At 41.4% G+C, this 21,285-nt stretch overlaps 1 protein-coding gene across 3 annotated transcripts; it reads left to right on the forward strand.

Annotated features, from left to right (window-relative positions):
- Positions 1–341: 341 nt before the first annotated feature.
- On the forward strand, positions 342–19,283 carry LOC120558668 (vasopressin V2 receptor-like). 3 transcript variants are annotated; one of them, XM_039799774.1, is made up of 7 exons: positions 2,370–2,482; positions 7,838–8,112; positions 9,550–9,795; positions 11,318–11,464; positions 14,590–14,878; positions 15,453–15,671; positions 16,762–19,283. In XM_039799774.1, the coding sequence occupies exons 2-7, from the start codon at positions 7,843–7,845 to the stop codon at positions 16,944–16,946; spliced, it is 1,356 nt and encodes a 451-aa protein (XP_039655708.1). In that variant the 5' UTR covers positions 2,370–2,482; positions 7,838–7,842; the 3' UTR covers positions 16,947–19,283. The 3 variants fall into 3 exon arrangements, with proteins under 3 accessions (XP_039655710.1, XP_039655708.1, XP_039655709.1); XM_039799775.1 differs by having other exon boundaries at positions 15,489–15,671; XM_039799776.1 differs by lacking the exon at positions 7,838–8,112 and having other exon boundaries at positions 342–2,482.
- Positions 19,284–21,285: the final 2,002 nt, after the last annotated feature.

Genomic DNA, 21,285 nt, shown 5'->3' on the forward strand with positions numbered 1-21,285 from the left:
AACAACAATAAAATGAAGTGGTGGAATGTCACTACATGAAGTGTCACTTGAGTATTTCATGCTACTTTATAGTTCTACTCCACTACATTTTGGAGGCAATTATTGTACTTTGTACTCCACTACATTTAGTTTTTTACTCTAGTTACAAGCAAATTTAGATTACTAATATTAAATACAAACTATATTATTAAACTAATGAATAGATCAAGCTCTCCAGCAGTATATGAGGCCATTCAAATAAGCTCCACATTTACCAGAGGCAACATGAAAGTGATGAACACATTAATAGTCCAGTCATTTTAAGCCAAAATGGGGGTCAACCTAGGCCAAATTGCAACAGAAGTAAAGTACCGCTTCCTGCCTCTATGTATTAATGTTCATGGGTAGCCTAAATGGGTTCTATTCAGACCTTAACAGTAATTTAGTATTATATGTCAACAAGATTCAACAAGACATTTTCCCCTGGCTATACCCAATGTTTAGATCTGTTGTGGTATTTATGCAAATTAGCACATACGTAATTAGATTATGCACCGCTTGCCCGTGTTAACAAAACATTTTTTTTTTTACATTTTTCGTTTGTCTTGATGTAAGTAATCACCTCAGTAATTTTCATGGTGATATCTAAAGGTTAAAATGTTTACCTTATTCCCGTGAGAAAAAGAATGAATAGGCTTATGAATAGGCTATATTTGGGTCTTTTTCGAAACTTTCCCCTAATGGGATTCTTTGGGGCTTTTTTTCTTCCTTACTCAGGACATATTGAGGATATAAAATCAGTTGAGTTTGCTTCCGTTGCAATTTGGCCTACCTTTTTTCATATAATGACTGGACTATAATGCAGGGGTTCTCGAACGCATCGCTCAAAGGTCTGAATCAGATTTTTATTCCAGGTCAGAGAAAAACATTCGGTCCGCTTTTTGAGTTTCATGCGGTAAAAGTACAGCAGTATTCTTAGTTTCATGTAGTAAAAGTACAGCAGTATTCTCAGATTCATGCAGTGAAAGTACAGCAGCATTCTCAGATTCATGCAGTAAAAGTACAGCAGTATTCTTAGATTCATATAGTAAAAGTACAGCAGTATTCTCCGATTGATGTAGAAAAAGGAAGTTTTTGTCGCTTTGACATTTTGTTGAGTTTGCTCCTTATAAGATATTAGCAGAAATATGAATCCGCTGCTGAAAATAGTCCCAACAAAAGCACTATTCACTGGCTCAATGTCTTCAGTATTCAGTGTTCCACGGACGGACCGAGGAAGTCAGAACATATTGTGAGATGGATGCTTCGTTGGTTTTGGACTTTTTCAGCAGCATGGTGGCCCAGTGGACCGCCCAAGCAAGAAGGTTACGGGTTCGAATCCCGGGCGTCCCCGGGCCTTTCTGTGTGGATGTCTGCATGATCTGCGTGGGCCCTCTGGGGTGCTCCGGTTTCCCCCCCACCTTTAAACTGAGCTCAGATCTGGAGTTGGTACCCGGGCGCTGTACTGTAAGTGCTGATTGGTTAAAGTGAAGAATGAATTTCGCTACATGGATGTGTAATGTGATTTCTTGCATGGGATGACAATAACAAAAATGTATCCAAGACGTTTTTTGTCATTTCATCTTTTTCATGATTTCATTATATATTTGCAGTAGTTAGAGAGCCCGCTGATTACCACTGCAGACATCAGAAATCAGTCTCATGATATCAAATAATAGGAGCTGCCTCATGTTTGACTGTGTGTGTTCATATTTCTGTGTGTATGTTTAAGGTCTCTCAGCGGGCCCCCTCGATAATTAGAGGCTCCTCCCAATGAGGGGAGGCAAACAGATTACAGCAGAAAGAGAGGTGGAATGCGGGACACGGAGAGAGTGACAGAGGAAAAACAGGGAGCAGGGTTGAGAAAGAAAAGGACAACTCTCCTCCTGTTGCTGCCTTCTCATTTCTCTCCCAAAACATCCCATCCGTCACAACACCTGACTCCGTCTCTGCTCCCTCTCTACTGCCCGCCCGATGCCAAATCACACACGTACACACTTCAGTTTAACGTGTGCGTACGAGAGGTCTTTGATCATTCCGGGGACGCTAATAACAGAAATCTAATTTGATCTGCTGGTGCACGGCCTTCGCGCGCACTCCTTGTCCTGCACTTAATGGGGATCAAAGTCGGTTCCAACAGCAACGTGGTTCGTATCTAAATAATCAGCAGGAAATGACATTAATTCACCGCTGCAGCCCGGACATCAAAAGAGCCCGCCCGACCCTCTTTATTTTACCCCTCCTTTTTCATAAAACCAAGAAAAAGGGGAGGGATGTGTGAAAAGAGGAGGGTTGACGGGGGAGGAAGACGGGAGGAGAAGGGGAGACGGGAGTCAGCAGCGGGAGTTGGCCGAGGAACAAGCAGGAGGGGAACCCAGCATGGATGCGGCTCGTTTGTGCAACAGCAGATCAGGTTGTCCTGGATCCTCCAGATGCTTCGCGGGACGCTGAGGGCGAGGACGAGGTGAGTGAGACGTCTACGCTCGGCGCTTGTGCTTCCTCTTCTCTTCTGTTTTTCTGCTTGAAATTAGGGGAATTAAAAAATCGGGTATGATATGCGGCTGTTACTTTTAATGAGGCTGCGGAGGTTACAGGCGGATGTTTATTCTTGTGTTTAGGGTGTTTCAGTTAACGGGAATAACGGAGATAAGAACGACTTTTTTTTTTTTTTTTTAAATACGTGGAATACGTTGATTTGAGCTTTTTTTTTCGTTTTCGTGAAAAGATAAATTGTATTGCATAGTAAGTATTCACCAGTAGGTGTCCGGTCTTCTAATTGGATTAACAGAGCCAAAAGATGTCAACAAAGCAGAGAGTCAAGGGGGAACCACCATCAGCTAAAGTAGATCCTCTATTTCGCAGCTGCATGGTGTTCTTAAAGTGTATCCTCCGGCTGCATGGAGCGCGATGAAAGTAATACTTTTACCACATTCACACTGAAATATATACTTCCTCAAGGTGCCATGAACAAAACAAAAAAAAAGATTTTTAAAGGCAATATAGAGAAAATAAAACAGATGATTTCACCTTTACAGGTTTGTCATTTTTGTCAATAATAGGACAATGACTTTAGTTTTAACAAAAGAGGGTTTTACAGGTGGGTAGGAGGAGTTTGCGCTTCAACAGTGGAGTGGTAGACCCACAATCCGATGAGCTTGTTCCAAAAAATGTAAAAAAAAAAAAGGTAGCACATCTCACATTTAAAGTCCAAGAGGACAAAAATACTCACAATTCTCTTGTCTCAACCAAATGAACAGGTGCACTGTGAGGGTTTACAGATGATTTACTGCAGCAACTCAACTCTTAACTTACTGCATGTAATGTAATGGTTTCCAGTTTAGAGGCAGAATCCCTGTCGAAAGCTATTTTTTCAAGACGAGCCTAATGGTACACAGTTACGTGGAGTCCTGAGGTTCCCAACACTGGGGTCGAGCTCCACATGGGGTCACAAGACTAATCGGAGAGGTGATAAGAAAAAAAATCATTTCTGCTGTATAAATTTATGTTGAAATGTAGGACTTTTCTTCAATCTTTGCTTTTGTTTTTGAAAATATTGGCTACTTTGACCTCTTTAAGCCTCAAACCAGTGGTGGAGTCTACGTGATATGCAGGTATACGCCGTATACCTGCTGGGAAAGGTCAAGGGTTTTCATGAACCCACTGAAAAAAGCACGACGATAACGTCACGTAACGTAACGGTTGTTTTGTGACAGAACGTACACACTTTCGTTCGCTAAACTGTGCTAAAATCGCGTCTCCCCCATCTGTAGCACTGTCTCCGATAATTGCGCAACCAGGCCACGATTGTTTCAGATACCTCACGAGTCCTTCAGCAGCAGATACGGTCTCTCCTACACCCGGCGCGTTGGGCTATTAATGAGGTGATGGAGACGAGGACGTCTCCTATATGGTTCCAGGGCTTTGATTATGTTGCTGCCTTGATCTGTTGCCCAGTGTCATGAAAGTTTGTTCACTGTGTAAATAAAGCTGCATTTGATTTGTACTCTTCGGACTGGTCGTCATCTTTGAGGTCTCCCAACATCATTTCTGAGTCATCACCCGATATCACACACTATTTGGCTGAGGGAGCTAGGGTCGAGTTTTTTCTTCCTTTTTTTTTTTTCCTTCATTCGGATCCATTCCATGCTTCGTCCTTGTTGCATTATTCGTTAAGATAATTCTAAATTTCTGTAGTTCAAACAACTCTGAATTGTAGTTGAGAACGTCAGTTGTAACGTATTAATAAAATTGCCTGGTTTAAATCGTGCTCATAATTCCACTTAATGTGTCGGGCCCGGCCCCGGCTCGGACACAACGTGCACGGGCTCGGGTAGGGTCGGCCTTGATTTTTTTTTTGGGGCCCGATCTAATCTTTACCCTGAAGCTGCTGCCGCTTCGAGGGACACTGCAGCAGACGTTAACGTTACAGAAACTACAGAAAATGAGCCAGATGAGGCTGACGATATACCATACGTTACAAAAAAACGTATGGGGTGTCGCTCTGGTGTTATTATGGAACCCACGCAACTTCTTCTATTGGCCAGGCGTCTATGCTTACGCAAGGTAACCTAAATTTGTTCAGGTCCTATCCCCTGACCAATCGGCTATCCTAACCTTAACAGTGTTTCCCACACATAGACTATATTGTGGCGGTGCGCCGCACAATCCACACCTGCCGCCGCACATTGTGTTTCGTTATAAAAAAAAAAAAAACGCTATTTAAAACACGCAGCATTCGTTCAGCTGCATTTCCTTTCCCTGCTCTCCTCCGTCTCTCTGTCGCTCACACGTGTGTCTCTCTCTCACACACACACACACACACACACACACACACACACACACACACACACACACACACACACACACACACAGCCCCTCGATCACCCCCCCCGTGCACTCAACGTCTGTCTCCATGAAAACACTGTCTATGGAGAAGACGGCTGGCGAAATTCACAAATTCACGAAAGGTTGGTATCTTGTGAACACCTTTACACAATCACACATTAAAAAGTGCTATAAAAATATTTTGTACTCTGAGTAAAACGTTGTCAGTGTGTTAACGTTGGAGTCCCGACCCGACTCTTAGCACACAAGCGATTGCGCCCGCTTTAGAAAGTTAACTAGTCGCAAGTTTGCAGTTGGGTTGTCGAGGTCAAAACACTATATGTAGCAGCTGTGAATCAAATAAAGTTATTGTAAATAACGTTATGTCATTTTTTACTTTTACACTTTTGCTGCTTCAATCCAGATGAGTATTGAAAAGTATTTTTTGCAACTGAAAAAGGCCCGTGTTGAGGATGAGGACCAGCCTGAACCGGAGGTATCAGTCTGAAACAGAGCTCAACAGTTCCACCAGTGGAATTATGTTATTAATTTGTTTACAATATTTTCAGGCTTCAACCAGTGCTGCTCAAGCAGAAATAGATAGATTCGTTAGGCATTGAAGAAAGAGTAGGAGAGGAGGACAGCATCCAACAGCGTGTCCTCCTCAGTTTTTGATACTTGATTGTTATGAAAATAAGTGTCACATCCTGTTTTCTATGCAAAGCCCTTTGAGATGACTCAAGGCTCTAGCTCGCTACAGAAACATGAACTTGAATTAGCCGCAGACGCGAGTCTTTGGCTTACGGTTAGAAGGCTAAACTAGCAGCAACATTTTCTCTCCAGCTCTAAAACACTTCGCGGATATTGACACGTGTTTTATTGCGTTTATTTTGAGTCTGTCCGCCTGTTGTGGGGTTCCTCTGCAGTGTCGGCAGCGGTTGCCAATGCTGGAATAGCAACTTTTTCTGCAGGATTTTCCTTTGTTGAATCAGGCTATCGTCATGTGAAGGGACATGCGCGTGCATCTGCGTTTGTGGAACAGCCAATTGGAACCCCTCTCTCTCTCTGAAATGACCTGCGATTGGCCAAAGTCGCTCGTCACGGGCTAGATTTTCTAAAGCCTGAAAACAGAGCCAAGAGGAGGAGCAGAAGTGTAGTTTTCTCTCAGAGCACTTGAATTAAAATATGCTAAAAGGCTATTAGGTTTTTTTTTCTGCCCAAATGTACATACCACAGCTTTAAATGGAAATGCTCTAGTAAAGTACAAGTACCACCAAATGAAACTTGAGTATAGCACTTGTACCCAAATGTACTTGTCTTTGCACTTGCTCGTCGGTTTTTGATAAACCCCTAACTGCCATGAGTGTGTAATGCTGATCGCTGGAGATTGGTCATCCAAATGTGACCTTATTAGAGCCTGCACATTTGCACTCCGTAAATAGTCCCACATGAGGGGCCCTCTCCGCATGCCTCCGCGAATGTGTGTGTCTCTGTGTGTGCTCAACTGTAAAAGTGTGTGAAGGCGCTGCTGTAAACATTGTTTCGTGTCTCATTGTTTTACAATTAAAGTGCTCACTGGAGCTTGACCGTACACATTCACCGCTATTAACTTCAGCTGTGTGTGTTGGTGGAAGGTTTACAGGCAGCAGAGGTCAGATAGAATTGATGTGGCACCAATTTTGACCACAAACATACAGCTATAGACACACATCCAGTCGCTGGCCATTATAAACAAACTGAACTGAACAACGCTCATGCCTGTTTCATAATCACTGGCGTCACAATACATCCTGTGATCATTTCTGGCAATACGTCTGAGGACTGCAGAGAAAAGAGGGGAACAGCTAATTGGCATTCACTAATTGGGTGAAGAAGCACGCAATAAGTTCAAAGGCAGTGGTGGAAAGTGCATTTACATTTAGGTCCGATTTCGAGGTACTTGAGCATTTCCATTTTATGCAACTTTATGTCGGTGTGAGTGGAGGGGTAACTAAATCCTACACACTGTTCCCTTAAATCTCATTAGCTGGATATTGGATTTCTTGGCAAACAGGTTCCAGTAGATCAGGGTCAACAAGCCTCTTGTACTAAAATGTCTGTAGAAGCAACTTGAAGGGCACTCAGAGAGCCCACACCTCTGCCAATGCTATGCCCTACAGCAGGGGTGTCAAACTCAGTTTGCCCTAAGGGCCAGACTGGAAAATGAGAATCACATCAAGGGCCAGACATGTAGAGATTATTGACATGTGTCTATTTAGGAGAAAAAAAGTTGTAAAAAAGCTGAAAAAAAGCATAGAAATTGACTGAAAAAACATCAGAAAGTGACAAAAACATCGTAAAAAGCATCCAAAACCTCCGAAAAAGTTGCAAAATATTGAGTAAAGCATCCGAAACGTTAAAACAAAGTGCCTAAATCTTGAAAAAAGCGCATTAACCGCCGTAAAAGGGGTCAAAAATTTCGAAAAAAGCACCAAAAATGTAAAGAAATTAATTAAAAGCACCAACAACTTTGGAAGAAGGGACAAAAACCAGGTGGGCCTGAATTTATTGTGAACCTAAATTGAAATGCGGGCCGGATCAAAACCTGCGAGGGGCCGGATTTGGCCCTCGGGCCTTGAGTTTGACACGTGTGCCCTACAGTATCTTGCAATGTTAACAAAAGTGAAAAATAATTTGTGTATCTGCCCCGTGATTCGGATACGCTCCCAAATTGAATGGGTTTTCGCCTGACCCATGCCCTTCCAGCAAGTTTCATGAAAATTGGGCCAGTAGTTTTTCCATCATCCTGTTGACGGACAAACAATCCAACAAACCGAAAAAATAGCTAAAAACATGTTACCATGATAGTGACATGTCTATTGGATAGATTACCATGACATTTGGTAGGAGTTCATGTCCTTCTTGTTATAGTGTTTTTTTTTTTATACATTTCTTTATTCATAAATATATTTTATATTGGTGCTGTGTCAGTCCTATTTCTCTGCTCCTCTCCCAGCCAACATGTCAGTCTCCGTGGTAACAGACTCATACCCGTCCATTGGCTGGTCGGTGGTCTCTGTGACCCCGGCGGGTACCAACGTCACAGACTGGGAGCGTGACGCCGTCCTGGCGGTGGCCGAGGTGGTGGTGCTGGCCATCATCTTGGTGATGGCACTGATCGGCAACGGGCTGGTGCTTGTGGTGTTGCTTAGGCGGAGAGGACACCACAACCCGCTGCACCAGTTCATGCTCAACCTCTGTCTGGCCGACCTGGTGGTGGCGCTGTTCCAGGTAACATGAATTGTCAGCATTTTGGTCCCCACAAAGATGTCTGACCCACACAGTGAGTGGGCTCCATGGGTGTATTATAAGAACTGGATGCAACGTTGGAGGCGGAGCCCCGTTCATTACTATTGAGAGTTGCTCAGTGGCGCATGAATGATGATTCTGATTCTGAGTGAAACAAGTCATTTCGCGGGGGTTGTCACTCTGGAAAAAAATGTATTCACTGCTATACAGATGTCTCTTTCGCCATGTAAGTCTATAGGAAAAAAGTATTTTTGGGCCAGAGGGCATCACGTGAAGGGCCGGAAGTTGGGATTCCACTGTTTGGCCTCTATGTCAAATTGACTTCAATTGTATTGGGACCCCAACAAATATAGACCCAATCACAATGTTAGTTTACTTCTGGGTAACTTCTGGGTAGAAAACTCCTGCGTCCCGTACGTACACTTTAACGGTGCTGAACAAACAGGGATGAGGAACAACTGGATAGATTTTCATCTCATTCATCTAAAATGCACGTTTGATGCTTTTATATGTCAACACTGTCACGAACGTTAGCTTGGAGAGCTAATTTACCTGTTGGGCCACAGACTAAAGAAAATGACACCACCCAAACTGCTGTTCCTAACACTAAATTTGGTTTATCAAAGACGCTAGCAAAGCAACACAAGACAGAAAATAAGCACAGCAAAAACGTGTTTAACTACATATATCTTTAAATGTGCCCTGCCACACGTATTTCATTACTTTGTGGTAATGTCTGAAGTTCTACCATGTGACTCTGTAACATTTTTTGTAGAAAAAATGCCTTGGTTACCTTGTTTCAAACCATTCTAGCGTGGTATAGAAAGCCCGTGGGAAGACTCAGCTTGATTTGTGCCAGTTCTCATTAATATTCAACAAGCTAAGCTGTTTGAATCTGATTGGCTAACAGCTAGCCAATGAGAGCCTGGCTGTCTGAATCCTTTACCCAGCCCAACTGGGCGAGCTCATGAATAGTAATGAGCTCCGGCAACATGATGTCAGGCTGACCAGCTTTTGTAATTGGCCCGATTTTTTCTCCGCTTATTTCTTTTCAGTGGCTAGAGCTGACAGAGGAGGTAGCAGTTCATTTACACATTCACAACATAACACAAACACATATGGACCTAACAGATTTCAAAAAATGCAAGTAAAAACGGTTTTGTGTGGCAGGGCACCTTTAAAGGCTACAGTTATGTCTGAAAATGACAACAGAAATATACAAGTTTGCCGATTTCTCATATCTCCGCAATTCAACTCAACGGTCAGTTCTACCCGGAAGTGATTTTTGCGTTTGCGCAACATCAAGATTATTCTTTCTATAAAAAACACAAGACCACAGGTGCACACACTCACACACTGGGTGCACCCCCTCCCCTGCATCTCACTCCACCCTTCCTCCCTCTCCGCTTTCTCTTTGAGGTGTTGCCCCAGCTGGTTTGGGATGCTAAAGGCCGCTTTCCTGGCCCGGACTTCCTGTGTCGCCTGGTGAAATACCTGCAGGTCCTTGGGATGTTCGCCTCCTCCTACATGATCGTAGCCATGACGATGGACCGGCACTACGCCATCTGCTTCCCCCTGCAGGCGCACCGCAGCGGCGCCACCCAACGCTGGAACAGCTTCATACTGCTGGCATGGGGGCTGTCACTGCTGCTCAGCCTGCCACAGGTCAGTCATAAACACAGGAAAGGAAAATAACTTAGATCAGACTTAGAAAATGTAGTTTAGTTTACTCAAAGTCTGCTCAAAAACAGAAGAAAAAGAAAACATTGGGTTTTGTATGAACAAAATCCACCTACCAGCACCTTTTAAACTCACAAATTAACACGCTATATCTCAGGTATATTAAAAGGTCCAGTGTGTAACGTGTTTAGTTGTTCATTATCAAAATCGGTGTTGCCCGTTCACAAACTTGTCCTTTTTCATGAATATTTACCACCACCATCAATCCAAGTATTCTTTTTGGTTTGAAATGTTTGCATTCGCATGAACTGGGGTAGACGCTCCAAGGGGGTAAGCTTCGCTTCAGAACTCAAACCTCCTATGGCGCCATTTTGTTGCTACCTGGCCATCACCTCCCGTTAGCATTCCACTGACTAGCATTCACTTGACAGCGAATAACTTTACATCTGAAGCATTTAAAGACTCTATTTGTCCATTGTTTAGTTCTAAAGAAAAACGACAATGTATAAAAGGCTCCATTACCTTGTACCTCACGTTATGGCTCCGTAGCAGACGCTTTTGTAAAAATAGGCTAACGATTGTGTCACATAGTAGAGGAATTACCGTATAGTACAGGATAAGCTTGCAGGCAGTTTCGACTTACATGAGCTGTTTAGAATTAATTACTAATGTTAACTAGCATTTTAGTTAGCAATAATTAGCTTGTGCCTAGGTTATCTCCTTACATATACCTACACTCTCCTTCTCTGTAAGATTGGGAATGATTGAGATTCATGCGCCATCTTGAAATACGTTAGCCGGTAAGAGACATACAGGACATACTGCTCCGCCTTTGACGAAGGAAACATGGAGGACCACACGTATTCAAAATCTAAATTTCAGGAACAGGAGTTCTTCTTCTTCGCCCAGAAGAAGAAAAAGGAGATTGAAAAGAGCAAGAGATCGGCTTTTTGAAGCGTGAAGGCTACTGTAGCTGTAATACCTCCTTTAAACTGTGGCGCGAGAGAGTTGATTGCGATATATGATCTCAACGCTAGATGGGAGAAATTCCTACACATTGGACCTTTAATCGGTAGGAAAAAAATGTGTTGAGAAACAATTTTCCGTTTTAATGAGAGATTTGTAGCAGACTATTTCTTGGCTTGGAGCCGCCCGTTGCAAGGCCACCAGCAGAGGCTCTAGGCAGCTCTTATCCAAGAAATTGGGTTTTTTGGTACAGATTAATGATAAAGTGATATGTGAGATATAACATTAATAAACGTTAATTAGCTTACTTTAGAGGTGCTGGTAGGTTTATATTGTTGGTTTAATTTGTAGAAAAAACAACGTTTTCAAGTAGGGAGTCGCTGCTACTGGCCAAGAAATGACCCCCACACAAAACGGGTAAAACTAAAATTTGTCGTTTCTAATCTTCTTTTTAAAATACAAATACAAACAAACAAGACATAACATGTTAATTACATGGTCTTCTACAAACGGCAGCCAACACACCTCTTTACCCCTCCAGGTTTTCATCTTTTCCCGTTCAGAAGTGGCTCCAGGTGTCTATGAGTGTTGGGGCAACTTTGCTGAGTCGTGGGGCCTCAAAGCCTACGTGACCTGGATGACCCTGGCTGTCTTCATCCTCCCTGCCCTCGTCATCACTGTCTGCCAGGTAGAGAGGGACGGACCAGACTGGAATAGAATTGATGTTACAGTGGTAGAAGAAGTATTCAGATCCTTTACTTAAAGGGGTCATATTATTTTCAAGTTCCTAATTGTATTTAAAGGTTGTACCAGAATAGGTTTATGTGGTTTAATTTTCAGAAAACACCATATTTTTGCTGTAATGCACATTGCTGCAGCTCCTCTTTTCACCCTGTGTGTGGAGCTCTCTGTTTTAGCTACAGAGTGAGACATCTCACTTCTGTTCCATCTTTGTTAGGAGTCGCACATGCGCAGTAAGGACTGCTAGCCAGTCAGAAGCAGAGTATGAGGGTGTGCCACGCTAGCAGCTAGGCGAGCATTATAACGTGTTACAAAGTGACCACGTTTGTCTCTGAAGTAAAGGCTGGACTACAATAGAGCTGTTTGGAGCAGTTTGTGAACAGTGTTTTCTGTTGGAGATGGTAAGTCCCTTTGGGGGGGGACTTTGGGCTTTTTCACTTTGTAAACCTATAACGTGCACAAAAAAAGCATAATAAGAGCACTTTAAGTAAAATTACTTATAAAACACCGTATAAAATACTCTTGTTACAAGTAAAAGTCCTGCATTGAAAATGTTACTTGGTAAAAGTATGTAAGTATCATCAGGAAAATGTACTTAAAGTATTACAAGTAAAGTACTCAATGCAGAAAAATCCTCCCATTTTCTAAACTGGAAGGGATCCAAACAGTTGTGTGTTTAATGGTCTAATCATTTCATCTGGACTTGTAGGCCCTTATATTGTTGGCTAGTTTACTTTATAATAAAACATTGTGTTTTATAAACTACTATGTATTTTGTGATCAAAAAATAATAATATGTAAAGTAACTAGTAACTAAAGCTGTCAGACGAATGTAGTGAAGTAGAAGTCGAAAGTGGCATGAAATGTAAAGTACCTCAAATTTAACTTAAGTACAGTACTTGATGAATGTACTTAGTAACATTCCACACACTCCACTGGTGGAGACACAAAATACTGATTCTGACAACAGCTGACGGTTCATGTGGTGTTTTGGGAATCGCCGAGGATTTCCCGAAATCGATTGGTTTCCAATTCACAATGTCCTGATTCAATTACCTTTCTAAGGCGCCATTTTGATGCTAACAAGCCATCATCTCCCGTTAGCATTCCATTGGCTGCCATTCATTTTGGCGCCACTTTGACAGCGAATAACTTTACATCTGAAGCGTTTAAAGACTCTAGTTGTCCATTGTTTATTTCTAAAGAAACACGACGATGTATAAAAGGCTCCATTACCTTGTACCTCACGTTATGGCTCCGTAGCAGACGCTTTTGTAAAAATAGGATAACGATTGTGTCATAACCAAGCGACTTACTGTCGCATAGTAGAGAAATTACTGTACAGTACAGGAGAAGCTCGCAGGCAGTTTTGACTTACATTAGCTGTTTAAATTTAATTACTAATGTTAACTAGCATTTTAGTTAACAATAATTAGCCTGTGCCTATGTTATCTCCTTACATATACCTACACTCTCCGTCTCTGTAAGATTGGTAATGATTGAGATTTCTCTCGGCACAGCTACAAGAAGACTTCACACTTTCAGACAGGTTGCTCACTTCACATCTACGTCTTCAAGCTCAGTTGGAGGCTGCTCAGTAACGCTCAACCAGCACCGGGAAAGAGACTTCTGATATCCTTCACTGATCTCCGTCCAGAGCAACGGGATCTGTTGGTCCAGTTTATATATCAATGGCAAGAAGCAACCCTCAAATATTTTGTTTATAATGCACCAGGTTAAAGCAACACTAGAGAAGGTCCCCCTACATTACATTACATTATGCAAGTTTGCCAGATCGGTTAGCGGATCTGTAGTTCGAATGAACTGGACAATGTAATGTAATGGACAATTCCGCTTCCAACCTGTAGGGAGACCGAAGCAGGTAAACTTCTCTAGTGTTACTTTAATGTTTACATTAAGAATTGCCCCAAAAAAAGTTTGTTTAAAGTACTTGTTTAGTTAACAGGACTAACATGACAGTCATTGACAAAATACTAGTTATGTGATGCCCTTGCAGTTTACATCCATGGTGAAAAGGCATATATTAAAAGATCGATTTCGGGATTTTTATTAACCGATATTAGATCACTTAAAGCACACGTGTCAAACTCAAGGCCCGTGGACCAAATCCGGCGCCCATATATATTAGCCTCGTGAGACCGTCCTGATCTCGCGAGCTCCAGTTTTCCACTCGCAGATCAGTCTGGCATCTTGAGATAGAGAAAATTTGGAGCCGTTCGCCAAACGACCGACCAATCAGCCTTGGTTTTGAGGCGGGTTTAGGTGTGACGCAACGAGAAGCGACTATTCAGTCTAAACAACACGGCAGCTTCCACGGATGAGATGAGCGTAGCTATCGGGCAAGTTTTATCTGAATTAGAAAGTATTCCTTCAATGAAAGAAGAGCAAAAAACGGCACTGGAGGCTTTTCTCGGAGGAAAAGATGTTTTTGCTCATCTCCCGACTAGTTTCGGCAAGAGTTTCATCTGATTGGTTGATTTGGCCCGTCTATCACCAACATAGGTGGTGATAGACAGATGGTTTATCCAATCAGCTAACCAGGATTTTCGCCCCTTCCCAAAAGTTCTCCAACAGAAAGTTCCCAGATGGATATGCCGAGCAAATGCGAAGCAATCCATCTGGTGGAGTCATGTTACATATATATATTCCCCATATATATATTTTGGTTCACAATAAATTTTAGCCAGCCTAGTTTTTGTCACTTTTTACAAAGTTTTTGCTGCTTTTTCCAGCATTTCTGTCGCTTTATTCAACATTTTTTACGCTTTTTGGCATTTTCTTTGACATTTTTGTCAACCAAACTATCAGTGAGAAGACTATAGGAGACATGCAATAATACAGTCAAAGATATTTGACTTTTTCGATGACATAAAAGCAATAAACTCTACATGTCTGGCCCTTGATGTGATTCTAATTCTGAGTTTGACACCGCTGAAAGTCTGAGAATTGATTATTTGAACCCAGCCCTAATTCTGACCAACAGCTAGCGCACCATGTGGTGGTTTTTAATTCACCACAAACATCACTGGACGTGTCGTCTTCTTCCCACAGGTGCGAATCTTCATGGAGATCCACAACAGTCTGCACCTGAAGTCAGAGCGCCGCCTGTCCCCGGCCTCCCTTTCCCCATCCAGACGGGACAGCCAGAGAGCGGAGGGGGGAGAAGGCGGCAGAGGGCGGTCCGGTCTCTCCCTGTACGTTTCACCAGTCGTGTTCAAAAACCCTGGGAGTGACACCAGCTTTGACCCTGGCTCCATCTCTCAGCACCTGCCCATGGGTCCACTCGGGGCCAACAGCATCATGTCACGCTGTGATCCTCACACATACGCTGTTCACCCAGGTGAGACGCCACACAGACTCTAGTCACTCTAGATTAGGGTTGGGAACCGAAATCCGGTTCCAAATTACATTCCAAAATGCCAAGAACCGGGGATTCTTAGAGCAGACATTCTCATGAAGCAATGTCTGGAAAATTATTTAAATGAAATGCAGATTTTTTTTTACTTGTTCTGGGAACTGGCTGATTGTATATGGCCCGACGTATGTTGGACCCTGTGACATTTCGGCGGGTTACGGTTACAGTGCAGGGAATGTTGAATCATATTATTTGATAACAGCAACAAAATCAACTGAAACTATGTATGACATTAATTTGACAGGTTCCATAAACTGTATAAAGTGAATTGTAAATATGAATATGAATGAATATGAATTGTGTAAATGTTTTTCACCCCGCCCCTCAAAGAATAGGAATCAAAAATCATGAAGGAACGGGATCCATAAACGGAAATGGAATCAGAATTGTTCAAATCCAAACGATACCCTACTCTACTCTAGATGTTTATTTTATTCTATTCTATTGTGGCGGATGTTTTTCCCATTTCATGCATCCTCATCCTGTGGGTGTTTGTTAGTTGAGTTGAAGCCTGATGTGCTGCCTGGCCCTGTAGCGCCCCCTGCTGTCTGCTGCCGTTTGCCCAAAGCCCCCCCAGCCCGTGGTGGCGAGGTATCAGCGGCCATGTCAAAGACAGTGAGGATGACGCTGGTCATAGTGCTCGTCTACTCGCTCTGCTGGGCCCCGTTTTTCAGTGTCCAGCTGTGGGCCGCCTGGAACCCCGACCCATCTCAGAACGGTGAGACACACACACACACACACACACACACACACACACACACACACACACACACACACACACACACACACACAAAAGTCCACATTTTGCACCTGAAGTTGTGAAAATTTATTTTTATACTCTACATCCCTCATAGTCTTGGCAATCTAGTTTATTCTCTACAAGCTTCCCTATCATTTGTTCCTTGGCTGTAAGTTACCACTTTACCTACCAAACAGTATTTACAAGGTTTTCATAACAGTAACATTTATTTTTTTATAACACTTATTATGTACACTCTCGGCGCGTCCACATGATACAAGCCTTCCGTGATCGCGCACACGCCACCACACCTCCTCCACACCTCCTCCACCCCTCCTCCACACAGTTGCTAGTAGCCAAGGAGGACACGGAGGATAAAAAAAACAAACATGATGGACTCTTCAGTACATCTTCACTTGAGTTTCTGCGCGCAAAAGTCACCAGTCGCCACAATCTTGTGAACACAGCCATACTGAGAAATCCAGAGAGAGTTGTGTGGGGCTGATAGTCTTAATTAGCTTTGTAGCAACTTAATGGCTTGAATGTAACAGACGTTCATTAATATCAAAAAGTTACTCACTAAAGCTTGAAGGTTTGATATCTTGAATAAAAACTAAATCTGTGTCAAATACCAAAAACAGAAAAAGTTAACTGAGTTATATGAATGGAATTACTAAGTCAGAAACTACTTTATCTGTATTTGCAGAAATACTACATATTTAATACAAAATAAAAGTCTTAATCTACATCATGTCAAATAATTACTTCTGCATAAATTGTATACACAGGGGCCATTTCTCTGCATTGAGTTCTTTAAGTACATTTTCCTAATAATAATTTTACTTTTAAGAAAAATTTCCAGTACAGGACTTTTACTTGTAATGTAGTCTTTTTTTCAGTGTGGTATTAATACTTTTAGGTACAAAGTAAAGAGTCAGAATACTTCCTCTACCACTGGATTTGATACAAATTCAAGCCTGTGTGTGTGTGTGTGTGTGTGTGTGTGTGTGTGTGTGTGTGTGTGTGTGTGTGTGTGTGTGTGTGTGTGTGTGTGTGTGTGTGTGTGTAGGTGCAGTGTTCACCCTGCTGATGCTGCTGGCCAGTCTGAACTCGTGCACCAACCCGTGGATCTACTCGGCCTTCTCCAGCAGCGTCTCCCCGGAGCTCCGGCTGCTGCTGCTCTGTCGCACCGCCTCACAGCGCCGGGGCTCGTTACCGAACGACTCCACCACCACACACAACTCCAACTGCTGAACAACACAGTCAAGTGCAAAAGCCTGTGTAATGATGGGACACGTGAATAAAAAAAGTCTGTATATTGTACTATCTATAGTATGCTATAAAACTAGAGCGCTTACTTTTCCACATTGCTGTTTAAAGAATAGTTTTTTACATTTTGGGAAATACACTTAGCTACTTTACTCGCTTTCCAGCGCAGAGTTGCCTTTTTCATCACCGAATGAGTACGCAGTGCCCAGGTCCTCGGGTAGTCTCGCATTGCCAGACAGCGATGTGGAGTAACGTTAACGTTAGGTCCTCGGTGATGTGGACACGGATACCAGGGTACCAGTGTACTTGAAACTGTCCCTCTCCACCGAGGACCCGTTGATATGACTCTAGTCTGCTTTTATCCAAGAAATAGCTAGCTAGCTCAATTTTATTTGGAAAAGCTAGTCGGGTAACTAACGTTAGCTACATAAAGCACGTAGCTAGCTAGCTAGCTAATACGGTGAATTGTCGTTCTTTACACTTAGTTTTTATAACTGGCAATTCTTTTAGCTCACTAACAAGTTAACGTTATATCTCGTTTGTATTTTAAACTAAGTTAAAAATGACAAACTTGTGGTAGAAAATCTTATTTTTTTTTGTACGAACTAAATCCACCTACCAGCACTTCTTAAACTACACCGTTTTAAAGAGATTTGTACCGGACTGGCTTGGAACCGCCCGTTGCAAAGCAAACGTTAGTAGCTAGGCAGTAACTGCTCTTATCCAAGAAATAGTCGGGTACATAATGTAAACCCACGTAAAAACGTCATATTGTCGATGTTAGATTTTTATGTTTTTTGTACAGATTAATATAAAGTTGTATGTGAGATAAACTGAATTTTAATTAGTTTAGAGGTGCTGGTAGGTTTATCCTGTTTGTTTAATTTGTAGACAAAAACTGAAGTTTTCCTCTTGGAAGTCACTGCTACCAGCCACAAGATAATCCGACACAAACCCACAATTTGTCATTTTTAAAAGTTTTTTATACAAATTAAACAAACAACATATAACGTGCCAATAAGTGTGCTTCGAGGTTTTAGGGTGATTTTGCTACATTTCATTTGATAGTGCCTGAATAGCCGTTTTCAGTAAGCTAGCTAATCGGCTGCTAGCACAGTAGCTATGGCATATGCATCATACTGATCCCTGGGCAAGTAAGGCTAATCATATTTCCCACAATGTCAAACTATTTCTGTAAGTACAGTGTAGGTACAAACTGCTGTAATACATTTTATAAAATGTAATTACTGTAAATGCCCCTAGATTCTGGGAAGAGAAAAATAAATAGTGTGCACGGTTTTACAATCCGTGTATTTATTTTTCTCCCCCTTGAGCTTCAGGACAATGACTACAATAGTGAGTTAAACCCCCTTTTAACATTAGAAAACTGATGGGATATAAAATACAGACCAAGTACATTATATACACAGTAAACTTCTGATAATTAATTTGCACACAAATAAATATCATCCAGAATTCACAAATTCTTTATTATTGCAGGGACTGCAGAAGATCCCATTGTTAAATAACTATAACCCAGAAACAGGAGAAATTATTGATAATTTTAGGTTGCAGCAATAAAGTGGCTCCTGCTATGATAAACAAATGAGTGAGTTAGAAAATACTTAAACTAAACTAGTTTAAAAACCATTCCAGTCAAAACCATTTGAACAGGTGAGGATGAGGCTTGGTCTAAAACACTTTGCCCTGATATATATGAAGAATAACACCACAATTATCTCTCATCACTCACTGACATTTTCCTAAACAGAAAAAAAAAAAAAAAAATTCCCCCGCTCTGCCTCTGATTGGCTAGTACTCTGCATCTGGGTCAGAGCCAATTAGAAGCAGGATGTGGGTGGGAAAAAAACTCTGCTGTGTCCTGTGTGTATGGGGAAAGGGGAGGGACAGAGGGAACAGGCAAGACAAACTCCTACGTTTGAATTACATATCTGCTCGACAACTTACTATGGAGCTGGGAACAAGCCCAAATAAGCAACTACACTTTAGAAACAAGCCCCCAAAAAAACCGCGACCCGCGACTATCAATATTTGTAAGCGACTTTACAGAAAAACAAGCCCAAATTCGCTTATAATAAGCGGACTTGGCAACACTGCTCCAGACTGCTGATTTAAAAATTAGCCTCATTTCCTTTTCATTCTTCGACAGAACATAACAAATGCAATGATAATGTTTTAAAAACCATTTATTCATTGTCTCAGTCATAAAAACATTCATACATATATACACATAAAAACTGCCACAACTAAAAAAAAAAAAAACACTTTCCAGAAACTTCATAAAATAATTTTTTTTTTTTGGAAACACAAATGTGCTGTGGCTATGCAATACAGTTTTCAAAAACCCCTGCACTGGGAAAACAAGTGACATTCACAGGTTTCAATTAAATGGTTTAGTTGCAGTCTTTCAAAGAGTTTCCTTTCCTTTTTAAATAATAAAGGCAAAATAATGGAAGGTTTTAGTCAGAGTAAACTCACTTGTTGAGTAACCGTATAGAATATACCCATAATGAGTGTCAGTCTGCTGTAACTGAAGGAAAATCAGGGTTTAGAGCAGGGGAATGTGGACACACTGAGACAGCAGGCCTGTCTGCAGCCATTTTCTCTACTCAAATATGAACCGGTCCACTCACAGAAACGTCCTTCAAATTCATAGACCGTTGGATACTTGAGGTTGGAACCAGAGAGAAACTATTCTCCCATTGGTACCGACAGACTTCTGACAAAATCAAATACTTTTAGACAACAATGTAACACTTTGTTATTAATTGGTTTGAAAACCAATACTTACATTTGGTCAGTAAAATGACTAAATCCTCTTTCAAACAAATAAAACAAGTAGCATACAGTGTAAACACACCCTTTCAACACATTCATTTAAAAAGGTGCCCTGCCACACAAAACCGTTTTTACTTGCGTTTTTTGAAATATGTTGTTAGGTCCATATGTGTTTGTGTTATGTCGTGAATGTGAAAATGAACTGCTACCTCCTCTGTCAGCTCTAGCCACTGAAAAGAAATAAGGAGAGAAATCAGGCCAATTACAAAAGCTGGTCAGTCTGACATCATGTTGCCTGAGCTCATTACTATTCATGAGCTCACCCAGTTGCGCTGGGTAAAGGATGCTGAAAGCCAGGCTCTCATTGGCTAGCTGTTAGCCAATCGGAGTCAAGCAGTTTAGCTCGTTGAATATTAATGAGAACTGGCACAAATTGAGCAGAGTCTTCCTATACCACGCTAGAATGGTTTGAAACAAGGTAACCAAGGCATTTTTTCCACAAAATATGTTACAGAGTCCATGGTAGAACTTCAGACATTACCACAAAGTCATGAAATACGTGTGGCAGGGCACCTTTAAAAAAATAAAATAAACCAGTAGTGCTCTGACAGAAATATAACTGTTGTATATTTCATTTGAAAAATTTCCATTTACTTTAGATTAAAAAGGATAAAGCCGGTCATATTCTATAAATATGTTATTGTCAACAAAAAAGCAATACCAAAAAAAAAAAAAAAGCCACCAACAGTATGTTAGTCCGTCTCTCAACATTTCTGGTTTCCGACCCCGTCTGTGGCATGTTCAGTGAATCTTTTAAGCACATCAAAAATATATACCTTCATTTGTTTTTAAAAAGGCTCACTAAATTCCCCAAAACGGCTGGTCCCTGTAGTTTTTAGCGAACACTACTTAAACTGGAGTAGAATAGTGATTTGTTGAGGACTATTTTCTGACACGGATGACTACACGTAAGTGAGTACAGAACAGTGTATGTGGGACTAATACAAAGTTATACTGTATATCAGGCTTTGGATACACCTAAAACACTGTTGGTAGGATCAATTCATTGTTGATTTGGGTCTTTTTGTAGGATTTGTTGACAAAAAAAAAAAAGATCTATATATAGAATACCACCATACTTTATGGTATTTTATATAAAGCTCAGGGTAGACATTAACACTTCAAGAAATGATCCCAGTCTAAATCTTTAAATTTAAAAGTCTGTAGTAAAACTAAAGAGGTAAAAAAAAAAAATGTGAACCAGTCTTCAAAATGACTTATTTGCATTGTTGCAAAAGAAATACCTTAAAACATTTTCCACCAAGCAATATTTAGAAGAATAAACATTAAAAGTTAAAAACATTCATCCCAAATAGTGAATTGTTTAAAACCTCCCATTTATTTCCCCAGAAAAGAGAATAAAAAAGGGAAAGCTTATTCAGGCTGAAGAGGTCTCATGTCTTCTGTTCCCTTTAATCTGGACACACAAAAAAAAAAAAAAAAACTACTCTCAAAAAATGTTGGC

Source organism: Perca fluviatilis, chromosome 5 (assembly GCF_010015445.1).
Source record: "Perca fluviatilis chromosome 5, GENO_Pfluv_1.0, whole genome shotgun sequence".
In the NCBI taxonomy this organism is placed as follows: domain Eukaryota; kingdom Metazoa; phylum Chordata; class Actinopteri; order Perciformes; family Percidae; genus Perca; species Perca fluviatilis.

Excerpts from the sequence above, each read along its gene's own strand:
- LOC120558668 (XM_039799774.1), top strand. The coding sequence starts at position 7,843 with ATGTCAGTCTCCGTGGTAACAGACTCATACCCGTCCATTGGCTGGTCG. Across the intron at positions 8,113-9,549 it reads TGGTGGTGGCGCTGTTCCAG|GTGTTGCCCCAGCTGGTTTG; the intron begins GTAACATGAATT and ends TTTCTCTTTGAG. Across the intron at positions 14,879-15,452 it reads CACATACGCTGTTCACCCAG|TTGAGTTGAAGCCTGATGTG; the intron begins GTGAGACGCCAC and ends GGTGTTTGTTAG.